We start from the raw sequence: 26,888 nt of genomic DNA, 5'->3' as shown, positions 1-26,888 counted from the left end.
GGCTACTTTTTCATGTCAGGTGGCGCCGGTGTAGCTCAGTCTACACTTCCTCATAGAAATACGTGCAATCTACTCACAATGCATAAGACTGAGTTAATTAAACGCATCTATGTATATGAAAAACTGCTTATGTGACGGGGCTTTAACTTCTGTGGATTCATTGTAGATCAGTGCATGTGCAAACGTGAAATGGAGGAATGAGAAGTGTCGACAAAAGGAAATAGGGTGCATCTAGGGATGGAGGGATGTAGGATTAGAGTCGCCGGGTATTCTGTTAGTAATTATACTTCAACTTGCACAAATCACAGTCAAACGTTTGTATATCAATCATGCCAATTATTTAATATGCCAAACATGTCCTCAACTCATATATACACCAAAGCTTGTGAGTTCTGAAGATAGTATGAACGAGGCACAAAGGAAATTTTGAAAAAAAAAAACAAAAACAAGTAAAGGTGTCTAAGTTCGGGTGTAACCGAACATTATATACTCAGAGTGAGCTTCAATTGTACATTCAATTGTGCACCCAATTTTATTACGATCCGTTAATTTTTCTTCGAGTTATGGCTCCTGAAACACAGAAAATTGCTTAGTCATAAAAGGGGCGATGCCACGCCCATTTTTTAAAATTTGAAGTTTTTCCTGTTTATAGTTACAAATACACTTGGGAATTGAAAGACCATTGATATAAAGCTCTTTTTTGCAAAGATATAGCTTATTTGATTCGTGCACGAACCTTTCAAAAATCTTTTATATAAAAGTGGGCGTGGTTCTTAACCGATTTCGTTAATTTTTCTTCGAAGCATTCCCTGAAGTAAAGGCAACCTCTTTGCCGAATTTTGTTACGATCGGTTTAACGATTTTTGATTTATGATTAGTAATATTTGTAAAATTGATTTTATCACAAGTGGGCGGTGCCACACCCATTTTAAAAACATTTTTAAAATCTTTATCTAGAGTCTCAATATCAGTCCACACATCACACTCCAACATTCCAGGCGTATTATTTACTAAATAATCAGGTTTTTTGTGTTTTCCAAAATGTTATACATATAAAAAGTGGGCGTGGTTATCATCCGATTTCGCTCATTTCAATACCAATATATTCTGAGTCCAGATAAGCTCGTGTACCAAATTTAGTGAAGATATCTCAATATTTACTCAAGTTATCTTGTTAACGGACAGACGGACGGACATGGCTCAATCAAATTTTTTTCGATACTGATGATTTTGATATATGGAAGTCTATATCTATCTCGATTCCTTTATACCTGTACAACCAACCGTTACCCAATCAAAGTTAATATACTCTGTGTGCAAGGCACTCTGAGTATAATAATAATAATAATGAACAATAAGCATATGATGCTAATTAGACAAAAATAAGACAGTTTTGGATATAAAAATTACATCAGAGCAGAAAATAAAAAATTTAATATAAAAATTATTTTAAATTCTAAACACGTACCTACAATTTTTTTAATTTTGTTGGAAGCACTGGAGATGTTTAGAATTTTATGCCTGCAATTATTGTTTTTAAGTTGATTTTTCGGATCTTTCGAGCCTTATTTAACGTGAATTACGAGCGTAAAAATGTTCAGAATGATAATTAATAAGTAAAAAATGCCTATTTGGCTATGGAAATATGTGTGAGTACATGCTTATGCTTGTAAACTTGTGTATAGGGATAAATATTAAAAAGATAAAATTCTGATAAAAGCTTGGACGTGTTCGATTTGTGCCGCATTGAAGGCGGAAATCAGTGAGAAGTTCTATACAGAACAAAATTCGAGAGCGTGCTTAAGCCAGAGAGAAATCTTTTCATTTGTGAGGCAGACAAATGGATAAACGCTAATTGATATAAAAGTAATTGCCCCCAACTGAATGAGAAACAGTCGGTCTTTGGTATTGGATGACAGTTTGTTGTGTTAAATACGAAACGAAATCGAATCGGTTGGCGGCATCGAACTTTAATTCATAAATATTCCATTAAAGGATTTCTAAGTAATTTGTGTTTGAAATGGCGAGATTTTTAAACTCGCTATTGCCAACTTTACTCTTTGCTGCTAGCTTACTTAGCGGTACTGCGCAAGCGCGTGAGTTAAGAACCAATCGTGTACCGGCGCTCATTGAAACAGATAATAGCGCAGAGAGTGAAGTGGCCGTTGTTAGGCAGGTGTATCCAACGGCTTATCCAGCAGCTGGCTATAGACCCGGACGTGCCTTTAATCTACCAACAGAGGATGCCAATTTTGCTGCTGATGAGGAATTTGAAGGCTCTGGTTTAGGCACAACAACGACTGATTTTCCTACTACAACTGAGGTTATTGAAGCTGAAACAACAACATCATACAATTGGGTACCCACCGAGTTTGTGAGCGACGATGCTGCCAAACGAGGGCGCGCTGCAAAAGCGCCCTATCCACCTGCTAGTTGGCGTCCAAATCGCGAGTTTCTGCTACCCAATGAAGTACAAGATGAGCAAGCTCAAACGACAGATGCAGCGCCACAAATCGATAACGACAGCGATGACATCGATGCGTTTACAACCAGTACTGGAACGCCATTAGCGCCTTTCACCACACGACTGCCTGTAATTGAGGATGCACCTGTAACCACAGCTCCACAATCAATCAGCAACAGAGGACGCAAAGCACCTTATCCACCTTCTGGCTGGCGGCCAAGTCGCGCTTTTCCGCTGCCCAATGAAGTACAAGATGAGCAAGCTCAAACGACAGATGCAGCGCCACAAATCGATAACGAAAGCGATGTCATTGATGCATTTACAACCAGCACTGCAACACCGTTGGCGCCTTTAACTACACGACTGCCTGTAATTGAGGATGCACCTGTAACCACAGCTCCACAACCAAGCAGCATCAGAGGACGCAAAGCACCATATCCACCTTCTGGTTGGCGCCCAAGTCGCGCTTTTCTGCTGCCTACCGAAATTCAAGCAGCCAATCAAGCATCGCGTATTTCAGTGCATGCACCTGAGCCTTCGGTATCACCAGCAGACAAAGCTGGTCATCCCGCATGTGGCGTTAGTGATAATCCCATGTCGCCAAAGCCTGCAAAAGATGCTAAGGAGAATCCAGATGCGGAGCGTGTTTATGTTACAGCGAATTTGGGTCCGGCAGTGGTCAGTGCTCCGCTTACGTTACCAGTTTTGCCGCGCTCACAACGCTTGATTACGCCACCCATTTATGTGCCTGTTGGACGTTCCTTCGCCTACTCTGGCACGGTGCAGAGCTGGCGCTAAGGCGCTAATTTAACCGATTGCTTTTCAAGTAGTTTTTTTTGTTTGTATTTTTACCAAACATATAATCTAGTTTTTATCTATTTTTAAGGCTGAACTACGTTTTAATTTCTTTTTTGTTGCAATTTTATACAATTTAAGTTAAGAAATATTTAGTTAATAATTCCAACAAATAAATTAATGAATAATAAAAATAATCCAAACATCACTTTCGCAGTATATTCAATTTTCTTTACTGCGCATTGTCGTTTCATTTAAGCAAATAAACCTTTTTGTGTAACCTTTACACATGCACACACCAATGCATATACACAGACATGTCTCGCCTCTCATACGGTATATGCAAATGAAGTATATAAAATTTTAAAACAAACTTACTTTTGTTGTTACTGTTGCCTTACTTTGATTTTTGGCTTTGATTGCTCGGTTGTTAAAGTGTTAATTACCTTCATTTGGCACTTGGAAGCAAAAATTACGAAGTCTGTCCGGAAACTTGTCTTTTCGTCGCTCGTTGTGTGTGTAATTATTCTTTTCATCTTTGTTTAACTTCATTTGCAATATTTGTTAACAAGTCCTTCGGTTGCCCTTGAAAGTTTAGGGTACCATCAAGGAAGTGGTTCTTTATCTGAAATCAGAAGGTTTTCAAAAGTTCACTTCAATTTATGTAATGATCAGATATTTTAAAATGGGTGTACATATGCATATGGAAAGGTAAGAAAACACGTTCTCGGTGCACGATATCTTTTATTTTATCTTTTACCTAAGAGCCTAAGTAAGGCGATACAACTCAAGCTAATCTCAGATAAGGATGAACTTTTTTCGATTTGTACAGCCAAGTTTAGTAGATATCGACGAAGAAAATCACCATATGGTATCTAGAAATCTCACTCCTAAGAAGACGCTACCACCCATTGTAAATTTGTTCGGTTTATCCTCTAAGGTTAGATAATATGGTTAATAGGCTGGCCGTTGTGACTAGTCTCCATTGACACCAAGTAGCGCTAAAGAACAGTTGTGATACCACAGCTGATGGATTAATTAAAATCAAATATTGTAAAAATATGGATGTATATTCAAAAGCCGCGATGACCATTCCATTCCACTGCATACATCCCATTGAGTAAATATATTTGAGAAGTTCCTTAGGTCTAAAAACTTTGAGTCGTGGGAGGCTCTTGAAAAAAAGCTTTCCAAACAAATTTTTTTCTGCTCCAACAGTGTATTGAATAATTACACAAAAGGTGCTCCACCATTTTCTCTATCCCTGGAAGTAACACTTGCGATATGAAGTATTGTGTTCCAGCCCAATCCATGCCGCATGAACATCAAATGTCTAGTTCTCGGTTAGACCAGCAATTATTCTGAATATATTTCTTCTATTCACCATTAAAGCTGCTGAGGATCATTATTTGTTACATGATTACCTCATGCTCGAAAAAATTTTACGGGAACGTGCTAGAACAGCCTTCGCTCCAGGAATATTAAGAACACGCTATGCTTAGTCGTTGAACAACTCGCTGCCCTGTATGTTATCATGTCTCGACACCCAAATCAGGGAATAGATTAAATGTCCCATGCTCTATACTGACCAACCAAAGTTGATGTTATCTTCGAGAACTTGAGATACCTAAGTACCGCCCCATTAGTAAAGAGAATGGATATCCTGTCCCGGTTTTCTATATCCCATAACTTTCTACATTAATGGCAAAAATTTCGGATAGCAACAATATCGCTGAGTTTGAAAGACACCCCACTCCTACTTTACTAGCTATTTTAGATATGTTTGTTAGTCTATTATAGTCCCATATGCAGATCGTTGAATTTTCTCTCACGTGTTATTTATGTAGTTCATCTGGGCGCCATTAAAGGAAATCTTTCGTCCTCCGAACTCTCAGAGGGTTAGGGGGCTTATAATATAACCGCGAAAGGTATGCTTGTCGTAAGAGGCACCTAAAATACCAAATTGAGGTTTTGCCAGCGCAAAATATAGCTTCTCCAAACTAAATGTTAACCTCACATGCCCGTGGCGAATCCGAGGCTCTCGTAACCCCAAGTTCTTTATGAATATAGGGAGTGGGAGACGGGGCGTGATGGCCTTGAAAGTTTCATGTAATGATACTAAAACGTTCCCGGTTTGGTCGGGCTGGTGCATTAATGGTGTTTGTAACGGGAACGTACATGATCTACATCCGTCAAAGGACCATCAATATCGATAAAACTCCACAAGGCCTGCTTGGAGTGCCGTTATCGCCACAACAACAATAACAACAACAGTGTTTCGTGTATTACGATCGTTAGCGTAGCGGCCTTGCACGTCCTCTTATTCATATTCATTCATTCTCAGCCCTGTTCTTAGTACCAGCAAAGAAATGGTTCTTTATATAAAGTCAGAAGGGTGTCAAAAGTTCACTTCAATTTATGTAATGATCAGATATTTTAAAATGGGTGTACATATGCATATGGAAAGGTAAGAAAACACGTTCTCGTTGAGCAATACCTGTTATTTTATCTTTTACCTAACAGCCTAAGTAAAATTGGCGATACAACTCAATATAATTTCAGATAAGGATGACCACATGATATATAGAAATTTCACTCCTAAGAAGACTCTACCACCCATTGTAAATTTGTTCGATTTATCCTCTAAGGTAAGGTAATATGGTTAATAAGTTGGTCGGTGATCATCAATAACACTCCCCAAGCCTTCAGGGGGTGTCCTTATCGCCACAACAACAACAACAACGGTGTTACGTATATTACGATCGTTAGAGTACCAGCCTGGTACGTCCCCTTCCTGTTCTGTTACTTTTATTCCTTTTTCGACTCTTATTCCTATTTTCTCCTACAAATTGGCGGGCCAACTGCAAATAATTTTCAGATATCCTTTGAGTACTTTCGACGTCCAAAAGCAGGACACAAAAAAAACTCTACTAAATTTTTTGTTGCCCAAAGAAATTAATTTCCGGCTGCGTAACTTTACACAAATACAGATTTACATACACATACATACTTACATACATATATACTATGGAGACAATATTTGTTTTGTGTCAAAGTGAAGAAGTTTTGCCATAGTAACTTCATTTAACTTCTGTTTTTTTTTTTTTTTTTGTTTTTAGTTTTTTATGAAGATTAACATTTTGTTGTTGTTGGTACTTCACGTTTGGCTGAGTTGTTGTTTATTACTTTTTGCCATTACCACTGCTCTTAATTTTGTAAGTGCGAGTAAATATTTATATATTTACTCTTCTACAAGTTAAAGTTGTAGATATGAGTTTGTTGGCCTTTCTATATTTAATATATATTTCAGCAATCAAACTTTACTCAACTTCCTTTTCAGGGATAGCTTTAATGCCTCTTAGATATTCACAGAGTTTTTGTGGCTTTCGACTTTTCAAAGTTTGTACTTTGGATTAATGCGCATATATGTATATGTGTATGTAAATATAGTTATACATACATATATGGCTACTTTTGAAAATGTCACTACAATATTGCCTTTGTGTTTGTTTGTGAAAGGGAAAAGGAAAAGGGGAAAGTTTCCAAATACATACATACATATGCACTTACCCATCTTAAATTTTGATAAAGTTTCTATTTTAAATAACAAGTTGAATAATAAGTTTCGTTATTAGAACACGCCAATCAGTTATAACATTTGTACAAGCCGCAACTTGCATTAATTGTAGGTGCGAGTACTTGTGGAATTTTCAATGGGACTTCAGGGCCTATTTAAAAATTAAGAAGTAACTACAAAATGCCCTCATAAATCAAACAAGTAAAGAAGGCTAAGTTCGGGTGTAACCGAACATTACGTACTCAGTTGAGAGCTATGGAGACAAAATAGGGGAAAATCATCTTGTAGGAAAATGAACATAGGGTAACCCTGGAATGTGTTTGTATGACATGTGTATCAAATGGAAGGTATTAAAGAGTATTTTAAGAGGCAGTGGGCCATAGTTCTATAGGTGGACGCCATTTAGGGATACCGCCATAAAGGTGGACAAGGGCTGACTCTAGAATTTGTTTGTACGATATGGGTATCAAATGAAAGGTGTTAATGAGTGTTTTAAAAGGGCGTGGGCCTTTGTTTTCTAGGTGGACGCCTTTTAGAGATATCGCCATAAATGTGGACGGTTTTAAAAGGGAGTGGTGGTAGTTGTATATGTGAAGACGTTTTCGAGATATCGACCAAAATGTGGACCAGGGTGACCCAGAACATCATCTGCCGGGTACCGCTAATTTATTTATATATGTAATACCACGAACAATATTCCTGCCAAGATTCCAAGGGCTTTTGATTTCTCCCTGCAGAACCTTTTCATTTTATTCTAACTAATATGGTAGGTTTCACACCCATTTTACAAAGCTTTTTCTAAAGTTATATTTTGCATCAATAAACTAATCCAATTACCATGTTTCATCCCTTTTTTCCTACTTGGTATATGATTATGGCATTTTTTCATTTTTCGTAATTTTCGATATCGAAAAAGTGGGCGTGGTCATAGTAGGATTTCGGCCATTTTTTACACCTATACAAAGTGCATTCAGATAAGTACGTGAACTGAGTTTAGTAAAGATATATCGATTTTTGCTCAAGTTATCGTGTTAACGGCCGAGAGGAAGGACAGAGGGTCGACTGTGTATAAAAACTGGGCGTGGCTTCAACCGATTTCGCCCTTTTTCACAGGAAACATTCATCGTCCCAGAATTTAAACCTCTATCAAATTTCACAAGGATTGGTAAATTTTTGTTCGACTTATGGCTTTAAAAGTGTCCTAGACAAATTAAATGGAAAAGGGCGGAGCCACGCCCATTTTGAAATATTCTTTTATTTTTGTATATTGGAGTTGAATGTTGACATAATTTACTTATATACTGTAAAGATATTAACTTTTCTTTTAAAATTTGACTTTATAAAATTTTTCTTTTTAAAAAGTGGGCGTGGTCGTTCTCCGATTCCGCTAATTTTTATTAGGCATACATACCTCAAAATTTACTCAAGTTATCGTCTTAACGGACAGGCGGACGGACGGACAGATATGGCTAAATCAAATTTTTTTTTCGATACTGATGATTTTGATATATCTATATCTATCTCGATTCCTTTATACCTGTACAACCAACCGTTATCCAGTCAAGTTAAGATACTCTGTGAGCTCTGCTCAACTGAGTATAAAAACCACAAAAGCAATATTTTCATGAATTTATGAATAAGTTTCTATAAAAAAATTGATAGACGGGAGGGGAATCAACGCAGAACTCTCAACAATTTCTAGGTCATTCAAAAATGATGTCAGTTGAATAAATATGCAATAGAAATTCCAATCATATACAACAAAACACACACACACTTCCACATGCCCATAATATGAAACCAATACAAATGCTATAATAATAAAAACAAAAATTAATCACTTGTATTTAATTGAATATTTTTAATAATTTTTGTGGTGAAAAATAGAATTGAAAAAGTTATAAATAAAGTTGAATAAATAGCAATTAATATACATATCTACAAAAACGTTTACTACATGCATAAATAACAAAAAAATAAAAGGAAGTCGGAAATTGAATTTTCGGCAAATAACCGCATGAAAAAAAAAAAAAAATCACGTACACACAAACTACGCCGCTAAGCATACAAATGCCACCAAAAAAAAAGTGGTGATGTGTAATAACCGGAATGTGGTAAACCCCGCGATTTTTTTCGAATTTGTTAATTTCGAATTTTAGAAGCAGCACCAGGTGAATTTTCGCTGAGCAGCTTTTCATGGCTGAAATACCCTCAGAGGGCTTGCAAATCAATCGCCTAGTGACAAGCACGTTCAGAGACAATTTTCTTCCGTGACTTAAACCTAGGAACTTTAGTATGGTATGCCAGCACATTACCTCAATACCGTAGCGGCAATCAGCATAGACAAAATTAAAACAAAAATAAAAACATTTAACTACTCAATTGAAAACACAATTATAAAAAAAGATCATAAACTTTGCTAATAAAATAATTATAAAAGAAGAAACAATTTAGCTATTTGGAGCATGAAACAAAAACAAAACAGCACATATTATCCATCTCTTCTCCCTCTGTAAACTTAAAATAAATAGATAAGTTCGACAATAAAAGGCCACGAATGTCTTCTACATGTACAGGTGCATCTACAGGTGCACAGCTAAATATATTCGTTTATATGTATGAGTGTACGTGCCAAGGAATTCATTGACTGTGAACGCCAGACAAAGCATAGACAGACCCACACACCAACAAACACTCAAACTTGGCAGCACATACCCTGCTGGGATGTCAGTGACTAATAATCAAGACTTCGATATCATTTTGAATCCACATTATAAATTTTGGTGTTTGTTGTTCCAGTTCTGGTTGATTCTCAAAGTTAAAAATGGAAGCAAACCGCGCAGGAAACCAATGATTCAATCACAAGAGGTTTGCTCGACAGACAAATTTTTTGACAATTGCAGCCATTTTGCTCCCAAATCAAATTGACATCCGTTAACTGTATTCTTTATTTGCGATTTTTCGAAAAATATTAGTATTACAAAATAGGAAGCAATCAGTTTACAAATACCCGATAAGTACTGAACTGCATAATTCCTTGGAATATTTATTTTAATTTTATGATGAATTTATTAGCTATTTCATGATCCATTAGTGTGGCTGAACATAGGTTTTATGACACCAAGGAATTGTGCGCTTTCATAAATCTATGAACATGCGAACCCTAAACCACCTCAAAATTCATCTCTCAACGTCCAAAACTCGACTAGTTAATCGATTCACGTAAAAATGACATTAGTAAATAATGAAGATGCCATAACGAAATATACTCATTGAGCTTAACTTATTCATTCTGTATGTTCGGAAAATTCATCTCAATTTAAGACTTTGGGGAATCGGTTTATATTTTGAATATTATATATATTCGGACCTCGTGAGGTAATTTCAAACGAACGTGTTCTCAATATTCTAAATAAGCGGTTTATCCGAAACACTTCCATGAATACTTAGCGTAAATGAGCTTTCCGAAATTTCAGAACAAAAAGGTGAATACTCTCTGTATAGCAGGACCGCATAAAAGCCAAACTCTTCTGTCAAAGTCAAGGCCGGAATATAAAGTTCTAAGAAAATAAGCCATTTTCATTTATTTATTTTTTGTCAGACCATGTGGGCTGCCTTTTCAATATCGTCCAATATCTCAAAACATTTTTCAAAAACTTCCCATTTCATGATTTGTCACAAAAACTCCCTACATTATAATTAGATTGAAGAACGCCTCAGAATGCTTTTCATTAACTCCCTCTTATGTTAAAATGCATTGAACTTATGCTCATATAGGGAGTTTTTGAAACAAATTTTGATATAGTGTATTTTTGAATAAAATTCTAAACCAACATCTTTATCAATTCACGAAATATTTAGTAGAAAATGAATTATTTCCTCTAAAAGCTGTTGGCATTTACAAATTTATTGTCACTACTAATATACTACTAAAGGTACTTTTCTACTACAATTTTCGCTAAAAGCGATTGAATTATTACCCGTTTTCCTTACTTCGTAAAAGCAACCCGTCTAGATTTTTCAATGTGGGAGTGCCAAAGCTCTGCCGTCATTGAAGAACAAACCTCTAGTAGTTGAATCATGAGGCAACCGACTTTTGTTGATCAAATTTTTTTCTATAATAACAATTACAACACAAACTTTAAACGCGTTAGTAGTTGTCTTTCCAAAATTATTGTTTGAGTGAATAGGAATTGATGTAACAGGAATTAATTCTAACACTGATCACTGTTTACAGTTGCATATACTCATGTCATATGTTCAAGATTACTCGAATTGAAATCGAAAATTGATACAAAAAAATTCGGTGAGTAAAATAGAGGTATCCGTTAAAAAACTAATGTCTTTTAGTTAAACAGGGCTCGGCCAGAAGTTGAAGTAAAACGACAACAGAGATCATTTTATCAGAAGCGAATAATTTCGGTCTTTATGAGAACAGCTTCGTAGGTTCATTATCGATAAAAACCGATACCGACAAGTAATTGTTTTATTATCCTATAACAAATCGATAGCTTTTCTATATCGAAACGGTAATTTTTCGAAAACAAATCTCAAAATGCCTATGCTAAATTTATAACACTCCTATAACCAAGCATTAACTTTTTGATATTACCTCGATAGTTTTTCGATAACATATCACTAAATTGTCGAAAACTTTTCAATATTTGTTTGTGTAACATATGGATAAATTTTCGATAAATAATCGATAATTTTCGATACTAAATCGATCACCTTTTGATAACAAACTTATAACTCGTTTATAAAAATCAGGACTTATCTTTGTAACACTTCGATAAGACATAGATAAATCGTCTATCTCTCTCGTATTTTATGTGAATTTCATCATTTATCCTAAATATCTTGTTTGAGTTCCAAGTTTTTATTTTTTTAATTTTTATTTTAGCGCTTCCCCTTAACTCTATCCAATCTATTATGGTTTTGTTGAACCACTTCTTAAAACCAGCTAAATAAATATAAAATTTATGTATCCCAAGTATACACGTAAGGGACTGGTGGGCCTAAATTATAATCAACTGCAGAGAAGGATGTGATCGCGGCCCACTCCTCTTAACGATGAGACTCACAATTTTTTACAGGGATATACTCAGAACTAAAAAAATGTGACTGCAAAGCGAACTTGGTGTGCACTGTGGAACTTGATGTAGAGAGGCGTCTTATCAGCGATGGGCACTTTCCGCCTTCTGTGACAATGTGGATTCGGCATATAAAAGAAATTTGTAGCCCGAAATAAATTATAAATTGTCCTCTTGGGTGTGCCAGCCATACAAACACACCCACACACTCTTATGCGCTTAGAAGCAAACGCTTACATGATATGTTACTCTTAAATAAATATGTTTGTGTAAATGTTTGTTCAAAATCGATTTGAAATGACCACCAACGGCATCAGCGCGTAGCTTTATTGAGCTCCTACGTGTTTGGCATGCAGGATGGCTGCTCACTGCTGAGACGTTGCTGCTTGGGCTGCCAAAAGCCATTGACAATGACAATGGCCAGCGACCGCGTTCGAACATCTTTATACAAACTCGGCTGTGTACAAAATTCAACAAAAGTAAAAACAAAACGAAAATAAAATGACGAAATAATATTGGGCGCAATGTTTTGTAAACGAGTTGCAAAAAACGTTTGGTATGACGCGGAAAGGCATGTGAAACAACAATATCAAATCATTTAAATAAGATTCAAAAATGAGTTCACGAAAGAGTTTACTAGGTAAACTGCTTCCTTTTAAAAAAGTAGCATGACAATATTGGGAATTGTTGTGCGAAGGCCAAACTGGGCTTAACTTTAATTGTAATTTCGACTCGCTTTAAAAACTTGGCCATAAACTTTTGATGTAAAAATATTAAAGGCATTTTTAAAATCGACTACTTTTTGTTTTGCTACTCTGCTGCATAAGATTGCAGCTATTGTTATAGTTACATTGTGCACGTGTTAGTTTTTGTTTGTTTATATTCAGTAATTTTAACTTCACAAGTCTAATGGAGCGATTCAACTATTTTAAATTGAATTTTCTTACACCGAAGCAACAGCAACGTGTCGTCCTTTTGCTTGATCCTCGCAAGCAATAAAAAGTTTTTACTTTCCTTGTGTCTATGCCGAAAATTATTTAATTTATTATGTGTCTATATATGTATCTCGGGCATCGTGTTGTTGTTATTATTGTTGAACTTCCTAATTTGTATGCAAACAGTGTAAATTTTGTTGTTTGAATTTGAAAGCTGACACTTGTTGAATGTCAACAACACAGTGTTCAAGTGTAAATAAAATATAGAGTAATTCTATTTTTGTTTTATAGAGGCAGCTAGGAAAATGGAACAAACTTTTTGCTTTTTGTTCGTTCTACGTCTCTTGAATTGGCTATGGTTCCGCAAACACCAAAAGATCAAAATATACCTCTTTTGGTAACTGGCAGGAAACGCCGCTTATACTTTCATTCTGAAACCTTTGACTACTCTGGGTTGTCATCTGGTAGAAATTAGAAGAACATCTTTGGCAGAGTTGAAAATCTCCGTAGCTGACTGGAAATCATTCCTCAACGGCAAATGAACAAAAAACATCTTACCAAAAATCGCTATGTAAGAAAATCTCGTGGCGTCATGCATATTGCAGTTAAACTCAAAACTAATCAGCAGACTTGTTATCTTAATGGTCAACAAAACTCCATGGTGTCCAGTAAATTTTCCAGATCCCGCATTAAAAAAAACTTGATGTGTGACTTCTTTGTCACTGCCATTTATATAAGTGACTGTGACTGAATAGCGATATCTCGGTCTGAAATCCCTTCGGAGGTTATTTCGTTTTGTATTTTATAGTTCCACTTGGTCACATGCGAACTGTCACGCTCACTGGTTTATATTATTCCAGTTTATTTTACCTGTGATGAGAGGTGCTATTGCCATCATTAGTAAGCGTGATTTCGAAGAAGACGAAAATGGCGTCACAGTTAGTCGATCATTCAATCTTGTGTTATGAAAACTATTAACTATAGTTTCGAGTCTCTAAGAGTGGGAGGCAAGTTCATTTACTAAAAACGAGCTTTTACTTTGGTGGACGGCTGACAAATGGACGCAAAAATAGGCGCCGAGTGCGCGGGCAGATGAACTAATGAAAGGTGAAAGGAAGGAGAGTCGAAGGATGAAAGGAAGGACGAACATATCAGGCAGATATATACAAAGGATACAAAGAAGAAAATTTTTCTAAGCAGTTTTTCTCGGCAATGTCTGGCAAGCACTCCGAGTGTATTTCTGCCATGAAACAGCTTTGAGTGAAAACTCATTTGGCTTGCAGATGCCGTTCTGAGTCGGCATAGAACAAGTAGGTCCTGTCCTGCCAATTTGTAGCAAAAATTTAAAGGAGCACAACCCAAATTGGAAGAGCAGCTCGTTCTAAAATCTCTTTGGAGGCTATCGTACCTTACTTCTTTTTTTATACAAAGAAGTGCGCAGAATCGTTAGAACAGAGGAAGAATGGTCTGAATCCCCATCGACATGACAAAGCATTGCAACCATTTTTCTTATGACGTAAAAATTACAAATATTTTTTTCAAAACAACACACTGTAAAGTATTCTAAAGTTGTCAAGCAAAACGACGAGTCACGACTTAAATCATTAGTCATTTGTAAATTTGCCGACAGCAACAATAAATCACAAACTAATTTTGTAATTCAAGGTTGTACGAGTAATCGGCTCTCTTATTTACTTAACGCTTATTTACCTCTAACAGAGGTTACAGTGGTGGCCAATTTATCTCAAGCCGAGTTGGCAATAAAAATATTGACATTCATTTATGGCATTTACTCAATATATTTCTATTTGAAATGTTTACAAATATTTTCAAGAACAACAAAAATAAAACAATATTCTGCCTCATTTGTTGTAGTGATGTTGATTATTTGCCAAGTTTTTGCATTACCTTTGTGATATAAAAACGATTACGATAAATCGAAAAGCCATAAATTTGCTAAACATTTTTGTGTGTGAACACTAATTAGAACGCTGAGCGACAATGGCGAACTTAATAATTTTCTTAGTTGTCATTGCGATGTTATCAATCATCAAACAAAGTGCTGCTGAGGAGACGAACCGCTCAGCGCGACAGCGTCAGCGCATCTTACATTACAGATATCCACAAGTATTTCGCTATAAACCCGACTTAGAAGCAGATGAGCCGCCACGAAGAGGTAGTTATAGACCAACTTATTATAAGCCTGCTCATACGTTTGAACTACCAGATGAAACGCGTCAGCCATGGGAGCCGCAAAATAAAATGCCACATAATCGTCGACCAGGTGATACAAATGGTGCGCCACCAGCCAATTGGCCACTAAGACCATCTATGGGGCGAGAGCAACCAAGTCCACATGATATGTATGGTCCGCCCTTAGATATGCCGGATACTTGGGATGATGATGTGCGCAATCGTGGCTTTCGTAATGAGTACGACTATAAAGAGTATACGGGAGATGAGTTTCAGGGCATGCCAGAGATGAAGGGGCAGCTGCAAAATTCGGCTATACAAAAGTCAGAACAGTATATGGGTGCAGAAATGCGCAAAAAGATGCCGACTGATGATCAAATAGAAAATTTTGAAATACCACTGGAGTTACTGCGAGCGCCGTCAGGGAGTTGAGTAGGAAGTGGTTATGGGATAATAGTAACACTTTGTGATAGCTCATAGAGAGTAAAATTGGGAGGCATGATTGTGAAGCAAGATTTGAATAAAATTTTTTATGTTATAATATAAAAAATTGGAATTTTAGCGACAAATATTATTTGAAAACAATGTAATTAAGAAGGATGCGATAGATCACTGTAACAAACCTCTTGTAGTTTTTATCTGGGTGAGTTTTTTCAGAAAAATGCACGTAAGGACTCGACTTCTATAAAATAATGGACGCATAGCCTTAATTGGGTTAGAGGTATTCTAAATTGTAGGTAAGCCAATATAAAGCCATGCGAGCTAATCTCTCCTTGCAGTAGTGAGAAAGAGAGTAGAACAATGCTGTTGTCTGAGAGAATTAAATGAACTCCGCATTGAGAGAGAGACAGAGAGAGTATTAGAGAGCGATATTTGGCACGTAAATCAACCCACTTGCACGTTTTATTTTTTTTTGTAGTTCGAAGCCCACAAATTAGTACTCCTAAGATCAACTTGTAAATCTTAAAGAGCTACGGTAGTACTGAAATGATTATCCTGAAAAAAGACAGGCTAAACTGTTCTTTCTCTCAGTAACACGTGAAATGGTTATACCCTATAAAGAACTCCAGCTGATTTAAAAACAAAAGTTGGGGCTGTCTTACGGCATCTTGATGAAGTAAAATTAATAAAATCTGAAAACTGGTCATAATTGGTGATCAGCTTTTGCATTCATCGGTCCAATAATTCCTCATAACATTTTGTCCAACAAAGCTCAAAAGTACATAAATTCATATACACATATTTATTTAAATTTCTCAAAGTTTTGGGCATGTGGTCAAACATTAGAAGTTTCGTTGTTGTTGCCGTTGAGCAGCAAAGAACTGGCGTCGTCTTGGCGACTCTTGCAAGCGCGCTGATCGTACGTTATTCGCGACTTTCGACTTCACAATGCGAGCAGACTTAATCGACTTTGTAAAGCGAGCGCTACCTGAAGACATAGCGATCAACTTTGCTGGACGTGCGCCAAAGTTATGGCCGTTAATGCGGCGACCAAAAACCAAACGTCCTGATTGCAGCTGCTGTTCTGCAGCAGCATCTAGATCCAGTTCCTCAACAGATGATTCATTCACAGTCGGTACATCGTTAGCTTCTGGTGGACTATATACTTGATCGGGTATACGTTCATTCATATCTTCCTCTTCAGTCGATAGATCGGAGCTTTCGCTATTATCCTCAGGTTCAATAGGCTTTTCTGCATCAGCGATTACTTCTGGTGCAACAGCGAAAGTCTCATCGAATGGAATTTTCGGTATTAAATTTTTGGCGGAAGGATATGGCCTGACATTGGCTTCCTCCTGATGTGCCAAAAAGCGGCTGCCTTGTTGCGCTTCCGCAGCGCAAAGTACGATTGCCAAGCCGGCTATGAAGAAAATTTGGAATAGGCGAGACATTTTGTTTTGCTTTATTAAACTTTAGTACTGATATAGTTTGTGGACTAGCTTTGTGCTTTTATACCGTTATTTTGTATTAAAATTTTTTTATTCTAATTAACTGTAAACGCATGAAGCATTAGTAAAACAGCTTATTAAAATTTTATGATAGCCCATGGCATTACGCTACCAAATTTTTAATTTCTAATTTAAGCAGCGGTGAGCTCGTTTGCTTTCGTGTGAAGTAAGCAAAATTATTTGCTTTTCATTAAGGTTTTAGATCTACAAGCAAATTAATAGAGTAATTTTAATTTTAATTCATTGAGTTGTTTGGATAGTACCAGAGGACAATTTTAGAGCATTTCAGGTACTTGTTATATATTTAAGTCATTCGATCGGGTGTCTTTCTTTATTGCTCATGTCATAAGACCTCGAATATTGGATGCAATCTGTGATACTTTCTTCATTAATGGTCCGGTTGGCCGTTGTTTACTTTTGTCATATTCAGCTTTCTCAATGTTTCCACCCGTGGTCAGAGGGAATTTCTTCTACTTGTAGGGACTTCCCTGTAGGCCTAGAACCGCTCATATGTCGTAATGTCAGAGAAAAACTTAGGTAAAACCCTAACACTCGTGCAGAGATCCGCATAGGTTTTTAGCTGTAGTTTTGAAAAATTAAAACAAAATAGAGCTTGATCCTAGAAACCCAAACTCAATAATTAAAGTGAAGAGCAAAATCCAAGCGTATTGCTGCTCCTCAGACCATAACCTTCATTTAATATATTTACAACCTGTGGACGATATTAATGCATATTCATCCTGAGTGGGTGGTACCTTTTATGGTTTCACCATAAGCTCTGCCCAATAACTAGAACATAACTGTGATATAAATGAGCAGAATATTGTTTGGAAGAACTATGGATACAAGCATCAGGTGGAGTGGACGGTTGATGGAGAAATATATACAATATGGGCTTGAAAATGTACATATATAAAGCTTAAATAGCGAAGAAGAGAAAAGTGGTTGGAGAGAAATCCGGAGACCGAGAGAGACAGAAAGAATTGGGAGATGCGTGAATGAAGTGATGCACATTGTTGTAAAGGCAGCCATAGTTAAAGAAAATAGGAGAAGGACTTTGGAAGCCGATCTATTGAAGGAAGAGAAGATGAAGTCGTAATCGAGGAGGAAAGGTAAAGAAAAGGGGTAAGAAAAAATATCGGTGGCGAAGTATCATTGAAGGATCCATGAGAGAAAATACCTCTCAGATAATACATACATAATTTTCAATATCCCCCTAAAGAGGGTAGAGAATGGAAGAACCCTTAATGACTCAGGTCAACAGATTAGACCTGATTCCAGTAATATGTAGAAACATAACTTGGTAACCAAAAGATGTTTGCACAACAGAAAACTGAAGGAGTCGAATAAAATCTCTTCAAAGACGCCAATGACTGCGTCTAACAGGGGAAAACAAAGGCGGGAATTGAGTTTTTTTAGGAACCAGGTAAAAAAATATTTATGTTGGCGATAGATACAGATAGCAAGGCGGATTGCGAACCATTGTAGGGAAAAGTCGAGGATCTATAAAATTGAAAACCCAATTGCGAATAGCAACGCATGTAATGATGTATGTGCGAACATCGACTGCTCCTACGAAACAGCGAAGATGAGGAGAGATACAGTCCAGGGAGTAATAAAGAAAGAAAAGAGAGAATGATAACGTAGTAGTAAGGAAACCCCCAAGGCGCTTCTCGATACACATTTCCATAGAAAGATACTGAAGAAGAGCGGGAAAATAACATCATCATCCAGTTTCCGAATCGGATTTAGTCTTAGTAGGACGGAGAAACACTGTAATAAAGGTATATCAAATATTTTGTAGAAATCATACTAGGCGGTAAATTGTCATGGAAATGCCATATGTAGGAAAATGCAAAGAGATGCAAATGTGACAGTCCCCACCTACAACCCACACTGTCATCCAAGAAGGAAGCAGAGCATTGAGTTACCGAAAAAAATGTCAGCTAAGAAATCAAACGAAGAGTAGCTCTTGCCAACAAGTCTTATTTTGTGCTGAGTAGAAAATTGTTAAGTAAAGTCCTCTCTAGACGAGGAAAATCACAATCCTGATGTAGGGCTCGGAGGGGATATCTACTCGTAGTGGAGTGATCGAGTGAAATATTCTCCTGAAGATTTATAGTCCTGGCCATGATGCCTACGTAAAGTATCAAAGAAAGTATAATGATGAGGTGTATGAGTGTTATGCGAATGCAACATATGAAGAGTGGCTCCATTGAGTTTGGAGATGTAGATGAAGGAAGACTTGCAACGAAATGTCATTTTAACGACGGGTTAAATAATGAATCAGCCGATTTGGAGAAAGAATGACCTTAGTGTAATGATTCTTTCTTTGTGCATTCAAAGTCACACTTAACACATGAAAAGTACATGAATTATTTACAGATATTAGTTAAACATTTATTTATTTATTTATTATTTAAAAAATCTTTAACAATTCATACATTCTAAGGCAGGGCTTATGCTAATAGTGATTGTTAACAATTTCATATACAATTTCTTAAATTTATTAAGTGATTTTATATGAATTTGGTCTTCCCAAGAATCCCCAATTACCATTGTTGCAATTGTGCTGCGGAATAGTAGAAGATTGGCTGTTGCTGTTGTTGTTGAGCAGCAAATTGTTGTGGAACAAAGAATTGTGGTTGTTGTTGCAATTGCTGTAAACGAGCTGGGCGAGCTTTATTTGTTAGCTTAGCCTTAACCAGACGAGCAGATTTAATTGATTTCACTGATGTCGAGCGAGCACTGAATGGTGTTGCTGTGCGCAATTTAGCGGGACGTGCAGCGCGTAATTTTGCTGGGCGTGCGCTATAGCGACGACCGGAAACGAAACGTTCTGATTGTTCCTCTGCGGCAGCAGCTTGCTCTTCTTCTTCAGCAATAGTTTCTTCGATTTCATCAACGGGAATATCATTTACAGTTGGCCCATCCTCAGCTTCTGGTGGGCCATAAACGAGATCGGGCTCACGTTCGCCTGCAACGTCATCAGCAGCAACAGTTTCATCAACTTCATCGTCTGTAGGTTGCTGTCCTGCTGGTAGATCGACACTCACACTATCAACGTCTGCAAAAAATTGCGTTTCAAACTCTGTGGGTAGCGCTGGTGCAGCAGCGGCGGCAGCCTCATCAAATGGCACATCGGGTATCAATTCCTTGGCGGATGGATAAGGAGTCACACCAGCTGCATCGGCAACTTCTTGGCGTGCCAAAAAGCGGTTACGTTGTAGACGTGCATTTCGGCTGCGATAACGTGGCGCCTCAGCATTGCAAAGCACCATAGCCAGGCAGGCAACGAAGAGAATTTGAAAGAAGGCCGACATTTTTGTTAGCTTTACTTGGATTAGGTGCTGTGCGTTAATTGTGTAGTCAGGAACTGATGCCGTTTGTTGGAAATGTTGGCGTTTTTATACAATTAAAAATACAAATTTGAGGAATTAAATATAACAGAAATGTTTAAGGTCTTTTTTAAATTTTATAATTTTTTGGTTTGTGTATTGCACGTTGCTAGTCGTGCTCAAATTTGATTCACTAATTTTAGTTGATTCACTGAATTTAATTCTTTTTACAATCATTAAGTTTTTGATGTTGTCTATTAGAGTTTCGTTAGCCAGCATTCTTGTTGTGTTTGTTTTGAGGGGCAATCGCTACCTGCATTGCATATTTTAGGTACCAAATCGTCTAAGCCATATTTGTTAGGCGTTGCAAAGCTTACAAAATTACCTTTTTATGGTTTGATTCAATTTATTTACCATTTTTACTATTTTCTAGTTTTGAGGTTGTTTGCTGCTTGTTTTTGTTCTTGTTATTATTGCATGGCTTGCTATGCTATTTGTACGTGACTCGCCATCAACGAAAATGCTCTAATCATAATTCCAGAAGCAGCAAAGCCACACACACACACACACTCACACACATTTAGACGCACATTGAATTCTCCAATTGTTTCTCTTTTTTCGATTTAGCTCAAATCTATTTCAGCGCGTGTAGTGCACACATTTCTAGCATATTTCATATTATGTGTAACGCGCACACACACATATGAGCACTAGTTTGTCCTCCAAACCACCCTCAATTTTGCTATGCAATTTTGTTGTACTTCATAAAATTGTGCATTTTGTTGTTGGTAAAGTCATTAATTTCATATTTAATGTTGTTCACCTTTATTGCATTTGAAGTGTTGACTCTATGCGCCTGCGTGTGTGTGTGTGTGTGTGTGTACGTGCATGTATGTGCGTGTTTATGAGCAGGCGGGTGTGTGTTATACATTTTTATGGATGTTACAACAAATTACAACGAACATATTGAATCACTTCATGACTTCATTTGTAGCTCTGATACCTAACGTGTTATGATAGATTGCCGTTAGCCAGGATGGTACGTGGCGTATGAGTTACCAATGGGAGCTCACTTTTGTTGTTCGTTAATTGCAATTACTCATAGTTTTGTATTACTAATTTGTAAATTTTATGTTCAACACTAAATATTAAAGGCATTAGAGGATGAGCTTCAAGTGTTTAAGGAAATTAGAAATTTTGTATGACTCATTACTTGAAAGTTAATGGATCTTCCACGTAAAGCAAATTATTTAATTTATGGGGAAAGGTGGGATCTGGAGTGGAAATGGGAATGGAAGGCGGAGTCTGTGAGGGAGTGAGAATGGGTGTAGGAATAGAAGTTGGAGTGGGAGATTGAGTAGACGTGATCGTGGGAGTGTGAGTGGAAGATGAAGTGAGTGTGAGGGTAGGAGTGGGAACGGCAGTGGAAGTGGGAATTTGAGTAATGGTTGGAATGGGAGAGGATGTGGGAGTGGAAGTGCGACTGAGTGGGAGTTGGGGTGCAAGTGGGAGTCGTAGAGAGAGTGGTGGATGGAGTGGATGTGAAAGTGCGCTGTGCTAGTAACGACAATACTGAATGGAGATGACGAATATGAAAAGCTCAGTAATGTCATATAAAAATTTAAGTTAGGCTAGAAGATATGGGAAATGAGAGTGAGAAAAACCATTTCAGTTTTCAAGCGGGACATTGTCTACACGGTATTTTTGGAATTTTGATATGGAAGGAAAGCATGATATATGCACCAACCGGGTTGAAGTATTGTACTTTACTCTGTAACAGCGAGTGCCTCCAAGTGTAGGACTCTTTTATTTTCTTAATGGGCTATCCCACAGTATGCAAGTATTCCGCACCAGAGACCACTCAATGAATTACCTTAGGTACGGAAGCAGGATACACGATCCCCCCAAAGGTCGAGAAATTTTATTTTTCAAATACTTTACAGAACAAAAATGAAATATCCAAAGAAAAAAATATTCAAATGTTCAATACTTAAGGTATTTGAAAAATAAAATTTTGTATGGAAAATCTTCAAGTCCAAGGCGTGGAAATGAAAATATCTAAGATCAATACTGCGGGCCATTTTTTTTTCCAACGGAATATTACAGAGAGTAAAACAATCCAGAACAATTTTTTTGCACGGTTTTTGCAACAATTTTAGAAATAGGAATTTATTTCACAGAAATAAAAAATGTGCTTTTAAAGGTTTTTTAATTACAAGCAAATTGGTGTTTGAATTGTCGGTAAAAGTCTAGTTGAGGGGTCGATTGATAATACGCTACTAAAAATATCAAGGGAGGTGTCAAAGGACGCGTATTGACCTCGCCAACAATAATCCGAAGGCGGAAAAAACAGTGTATCTATTTGCAGTTGAAGTTGGCTATTTTCATGTGGTTGTTGTAATGTTGTTGTAACCACAAAAAAAAAAAATTATTTAAAGATAAGTGTTTTGCGCAGATATAGTTTTGGTCTCCAAACCGGTGTTGGACCCATCCAAGGTAATTTTTTATAAGCTCGGCCGAAGGCCGCCAATGCAGAAAGGTGTTCTGCGCAAAAATACAATGGATACCACCCCCGTTTCGGAGGGACCCGCGGGTAATTTTTCGGTTTTTGTTAAATATCTTTTGAACGAGTTAAATTTTTCCTGATGATAAAAGTACCAAATAAAAAATACAAAAAGTATTTAAAAACAGAATACATACCGTCGCCCGCTTGCCAGAAGCATGAATGTGCCAAAATGGAAATGTTGGGAAATCGAGTTTCAAAGTTTATTGCTCTCTCAAAATTAGAAGAATTAGTTTCTAGTGTAAAAATGTACTTATATATTATGCTCACACTATGCTCTTTTAACTGAGATAATTGCTCTGCTGGCGGCCTCCGTGTTGTGATGGTAGCGTGCTCTGCTTGCCACACCGTATGCCCTGGGTTCCCACCCCGGGCAAAGAAACATCAAAATTTTAGAAATAAGCTTTTTCAATTAGAAGACAATTTTTCTAAGCGGGGTTGCCCCTCGCCAGTGTTTGGCAAGCGCTACGAGTGTATTTCTGCCATGAAAAGCTCTCAGTGAAAACTCATCTGCCTTGCAGATGCCGTTCGGAGTTGGCATAAAATACGTAGGTCCCGTCCGGCCAATTTGTAGGGAAATCAACAAGAGCACGACGCAAATTGGAAGAGAAGCTCGGCCTTAGATCTCTCCGGAGGTTATCGCGCCTTACATTTATTTTTTTATTTTAATTGTTCTGCTCGCATCCCTTCTATTCTCCGAGATTTAGCATATTCATTTTTCTGACACAACAAAAATTTAAAAAGCTGATATATTTTTTGTTAACACTTCTATACAAAAAAATTAAAAGTAGTCGAATCAGGTTAATCTGCTCATGCTTCCTATGCATTTTGGTGTGCTGAATCCCAATAAGCTATAAGAATTGGCCCAACTGTTCATGGTATGGCCTTAACCTCAAAAGACGTAAGAAAATCACTACAGATTAATATTAAATAACGATAGGGCCAAGCCAACACCTGCTAGGCCAATTCCGTTGGCGGATTGGTGTTCGGAGCATCACAGTACTTGGGAAAACATCCGCGGCTTTGACTTATCGAAAGTACGTATGTAAATGAAAAAAGTTACACATTCAATTCAATTTCATATACACTAATGTGTTTTTATTTAAGATATTATTGCAAACATAGAACTAGTTCTTATTCTTATCAGATTCAGAATCTTCAGAAATGTTGGGTTCGGGAAAAGCGTTGCCCTCAAAATTGTTATAAAAAGAATGATATTATTTTGGTATAACCAATTTTTCATACAATTTTTCCAAGTATTTTAGTTTTGATTCGAGAAGAGGCAACAGCTTCGAATAAACCAGTTTGCCTTCAATTAAACGACTATTTTTTTAGAATATTAAGCTATTAAAAATTATTCATCGGTATACTTTTTTTTGAGGAATACCAGGCACGTACACATACCCGAAAAGTCGAACATACGAATATGTGCTGTTCTTATTTTTTTCAAAAATTTTAAAATTCTTTAGCCATATCAACGACTGTGTCATACAAAGTGCCACATTCATTTTTCTTGCTGAACTTTGTGTGATTGAATTATACATTCGTGAAAATGGCATTGCAAATTATTGGGGTTTCCATGTACGTAGAAAGCTCTAGATTTAAGTAGAACCTGGAGAATCTAAAGGGTAACACAAAATCGGAAAAAATGCATATTCATGCTTCTGGCTAGCGGGCGACGATACAAACTTTCGAAATACTTTGGAGTCGAAAGCTTACATTTTGGTATTATTAAGCGCTGTACGCAGATCAAAAGCAAATATTCAAGAAAAATTTTGCATTTTTCTTGAGCATGAAAATAGCAGTAGGCACAAAATGTTGGCATTTCACTATGCATGGCAATTTATACATGAAAATTTTTGATATCATTTTCCCCCCACAGCCAAGCTCACGATCCGCCACTGATTCCAACCATAACTCTAGCCCGGGAATCAGTTTCCTGGTCCATTTTTCAGAAGCATTGCAGTTCAATTACTGTTGCTAGCATCGGGTACATTGCTTTGACCCTGCACGTCAGCAACATACCTGCCTATTCTGCGCAAATTAAGATCATTCGTAGTGCACCTCACGTTGGACTGATTTAATAGCGGCCCTGTACTTCTGAACAGTGCAATTGTATAGCATCACAGCCGAATGCAAGGAGCTTAATTATATAAGACCCTGGTCCGTTTATGTTGCCCGTCTTCTCGCAGGCCGTTTGAGAGTGCTCAGTGAAGGTAAGCAAATTTCCTTCATTACATACTTAGTTATTATCAAGTAAACTATCCGGAAAGAACTATCCTGTCTGGAAATTGACTTGCTTCCAGTTTTCCACGTCTTCTCTCGCTCACTCTATCTTTGCCAAATTTCTATCTATATCACCCTGCTGCTCTTACCTAGCATTTGCTTTCTTCTCCATTTTCTGTTCTATAACTCTGCTTCTACGTTGTTAGCTTTCTCTTTCTAGAAAATCTCAGGCTAAAGTCTACGGGTAGGCATAACCAAAAATAGATATACCACAAAAGTCCTTTCAATGCATCTCGCTATGAAAATATTTTCTGCAAGAGTTCCGCTTTAAGACGTTTTCCCGCGTGTAGGAAAAGTTCGTGGTTAAATCGTAAAAAGAACAATTATTATTTAATCCCATTACATCTCTTATGCTATTCGCTTCTATTGAGTTTTGAGTAGATGCATTCCTGCTCAGATATAAAAAAAACATCTTCAAATTGAAGATGCAAATGTAGTGCTAGCAACTTCATTGTAGTCTTATCATGACGAGTCCAACCGCCTACAATAAAAATCTGTACAATTTTCCCTAAGCAAAAACACAATCCGTTCGAAACATAGAGCCACAATCTCACCAACCCAGCAACAAAAACTAGAACTACACACAACTTTAGGCCGAGTGCCAGCAATGTTGTATTTTTAGCAAGTTTGTATGTATGCGTGACTTGTCGTCCACACCCCTGCTTCTTCTACCTGTGTCCTTTGCAATACGTCAAAATAATCTAGGATGAATAATCTAGCACCTTTTTCACTGCCACTGCCATAATGTCACAGTGCGTTGCACCTTGTCAGCCTTTGTCGTTTAACTGCAGCTACAAATTCAGCTACATTCATCTTCTAGCTACCAACAGCAGAAGAACATCCGTCGTTTTCATTATAACGGTCGTTTTGCCAATTTTATAAATCTGCCATATGGTCGCTGCATGTGGTCGTAGGTATTATGAGGATGATGCAATAGCACTTCACTTCCAGTTTGCTGAGTTGTTGCGTTAGCCTGTGGTGAGAATGATAGAAAGCCTCTTTCAGGTTAGCTGCATTATCTGCTGCCATAGTCAGGGTTCCTGTAAGCCTCCTACCAATGCCTACTTTCCTGCTTTCATTTGTCACTGATAAAATGTTCTTTTTGTGTCTCTGCATACTCTTTGAGTTTCTGAGTGTAGTCGGCGACTGCTCACAGTTTTACCTTGGGCTTGGTTTGGGCTTTAAAACTACAAAGCACATTTGCATTTATGTACCTACATACATGCCAGCATTAGTGTGTATGTATGTGTAATGGGCAGCATTTTCTCATGGAAGTATGGGATTCTGTCTCCTTGTAGAGCTAAATATTTATGTAACGCGAATATTCAGTCACTTTGTTAATTAAAGTAAAATATTTTTTATTGTGGTTCTGGGAAATTTGCAAATTCGCGAACTCGTGGAATGATTTTTAATTTTACTGCTAGTTTTCGAGTACATTTATCTATGTGTATATTTTTGCATATAGTATATCTTTCAGGGCTAGAGGAAGATTGAGCTGCGTAATGAGACGTAGATGCACAGGGAACAATCCTTGGATTAAGCAACGAATGGGAGCAGCAGCGGGAATAGGAGTGGGAGTTGGAGTAAGATTGGGAATGAGTTGAAAAGAAAGACAACTTACTCTTTGCCTTACTCTGTTTTTTCCCTTCATCTCCCATAATCTTTCAGCAGTATGCAGTGCTAGTTGAACGAGGG

At 37.3% G+C, this 26,888-nt stretch overlaps 3 protein-coding genes and 1 long non-coding RNA gene across 4 annotated transcripts in view; 1 reads left to right on the top strand and 3 right to left on the bottom strand.

Annotated features, from left to right (window-relative positions):
- Positions 1–3,873, bottom strand: part of LOC137233734 (uncharacterized) — a 58,217-nt gene extending 54,344 nt beyond the window's left edge. Inside the window, exon 1 of the long non-coding RNA XR_010947553.1 lies at positions 3,706–3,873. This is a non-coding gene — a long non-coding RNA (uncharacterized lncRNA). The remainder of the gene's footprint in view (positions 1–3,705) is intronic.
- On the top strand, positions 1,766–3,467 carry LOC137254531 (mucin-2). Its single transcript, XM_067792263.1, has one exon. The coding sequence runs from the start codon at positions 2,021–2,023 to the stop codon at positions 3,260–3,262; it is 1,242 nt and encodes a 413-aa protein (XP_067648364.1). The 5' UTR covers positions 1,766–2,020; the 3' UTR covers positions 3,263–3,467.
- A 12,426-nt stretch (positions 3,874–16,299) lies between the features above and the next one.
- On the bottom strand, positions 16,300–16,963 carry LOC137253770 (uncharacterized). Its single transcript, XM_067791210.1, has one exon. The coding sequence runs from the start codon at positions 16,947–16,949 to the stop codon at positions 16,341–16,343; it is 609 nt and encodes a 202-aa protein (XP_067647311.1). The 5' UTR covers positions 16,950–16,963; the 3' UTR covers positions 16,300–16,340.
- A 2,448-nt stretch (positions 16,964–19,411) lies between these two features.
- On the bottom strand, positions 19,412–20,522 carry LOC137252888 (uncharacterized). The gene has a single exon (XM_067789012.1). It carries the CDS (start codon positions 20,327–20,329, stop codon positions 19,559–19,561), a length of 771 nt encoding a protein of 256 aa, XP_067645113.1. The 5' UTR covers positions 20,330–20,522; the 3' UTR covers positions 19,412–19,558.
- Positions 20,523–26,888: the final 6,366 nt, after the last annotated feature.

This window comes from Eurosta solidaginis, chromosome 5, assembly GCF_040869045.1.
Source record: "Eurosta solidaginis isolate ZX-2024a chromosome 5, ASM4086904v1, whole genome shotgun sequence".
Taxonomy (NCBI): domain Eukaryota; kingdom Metazoa; phylum Arthropoda; class Insecta; order Diptera; family Tephritidae; genus Eurosta; species Eurosta solidaginis.
Note: the sequence above shows the minus strand (reverse complement) of the source record. Positions and strands in the feature narration are given on the sequence as shown.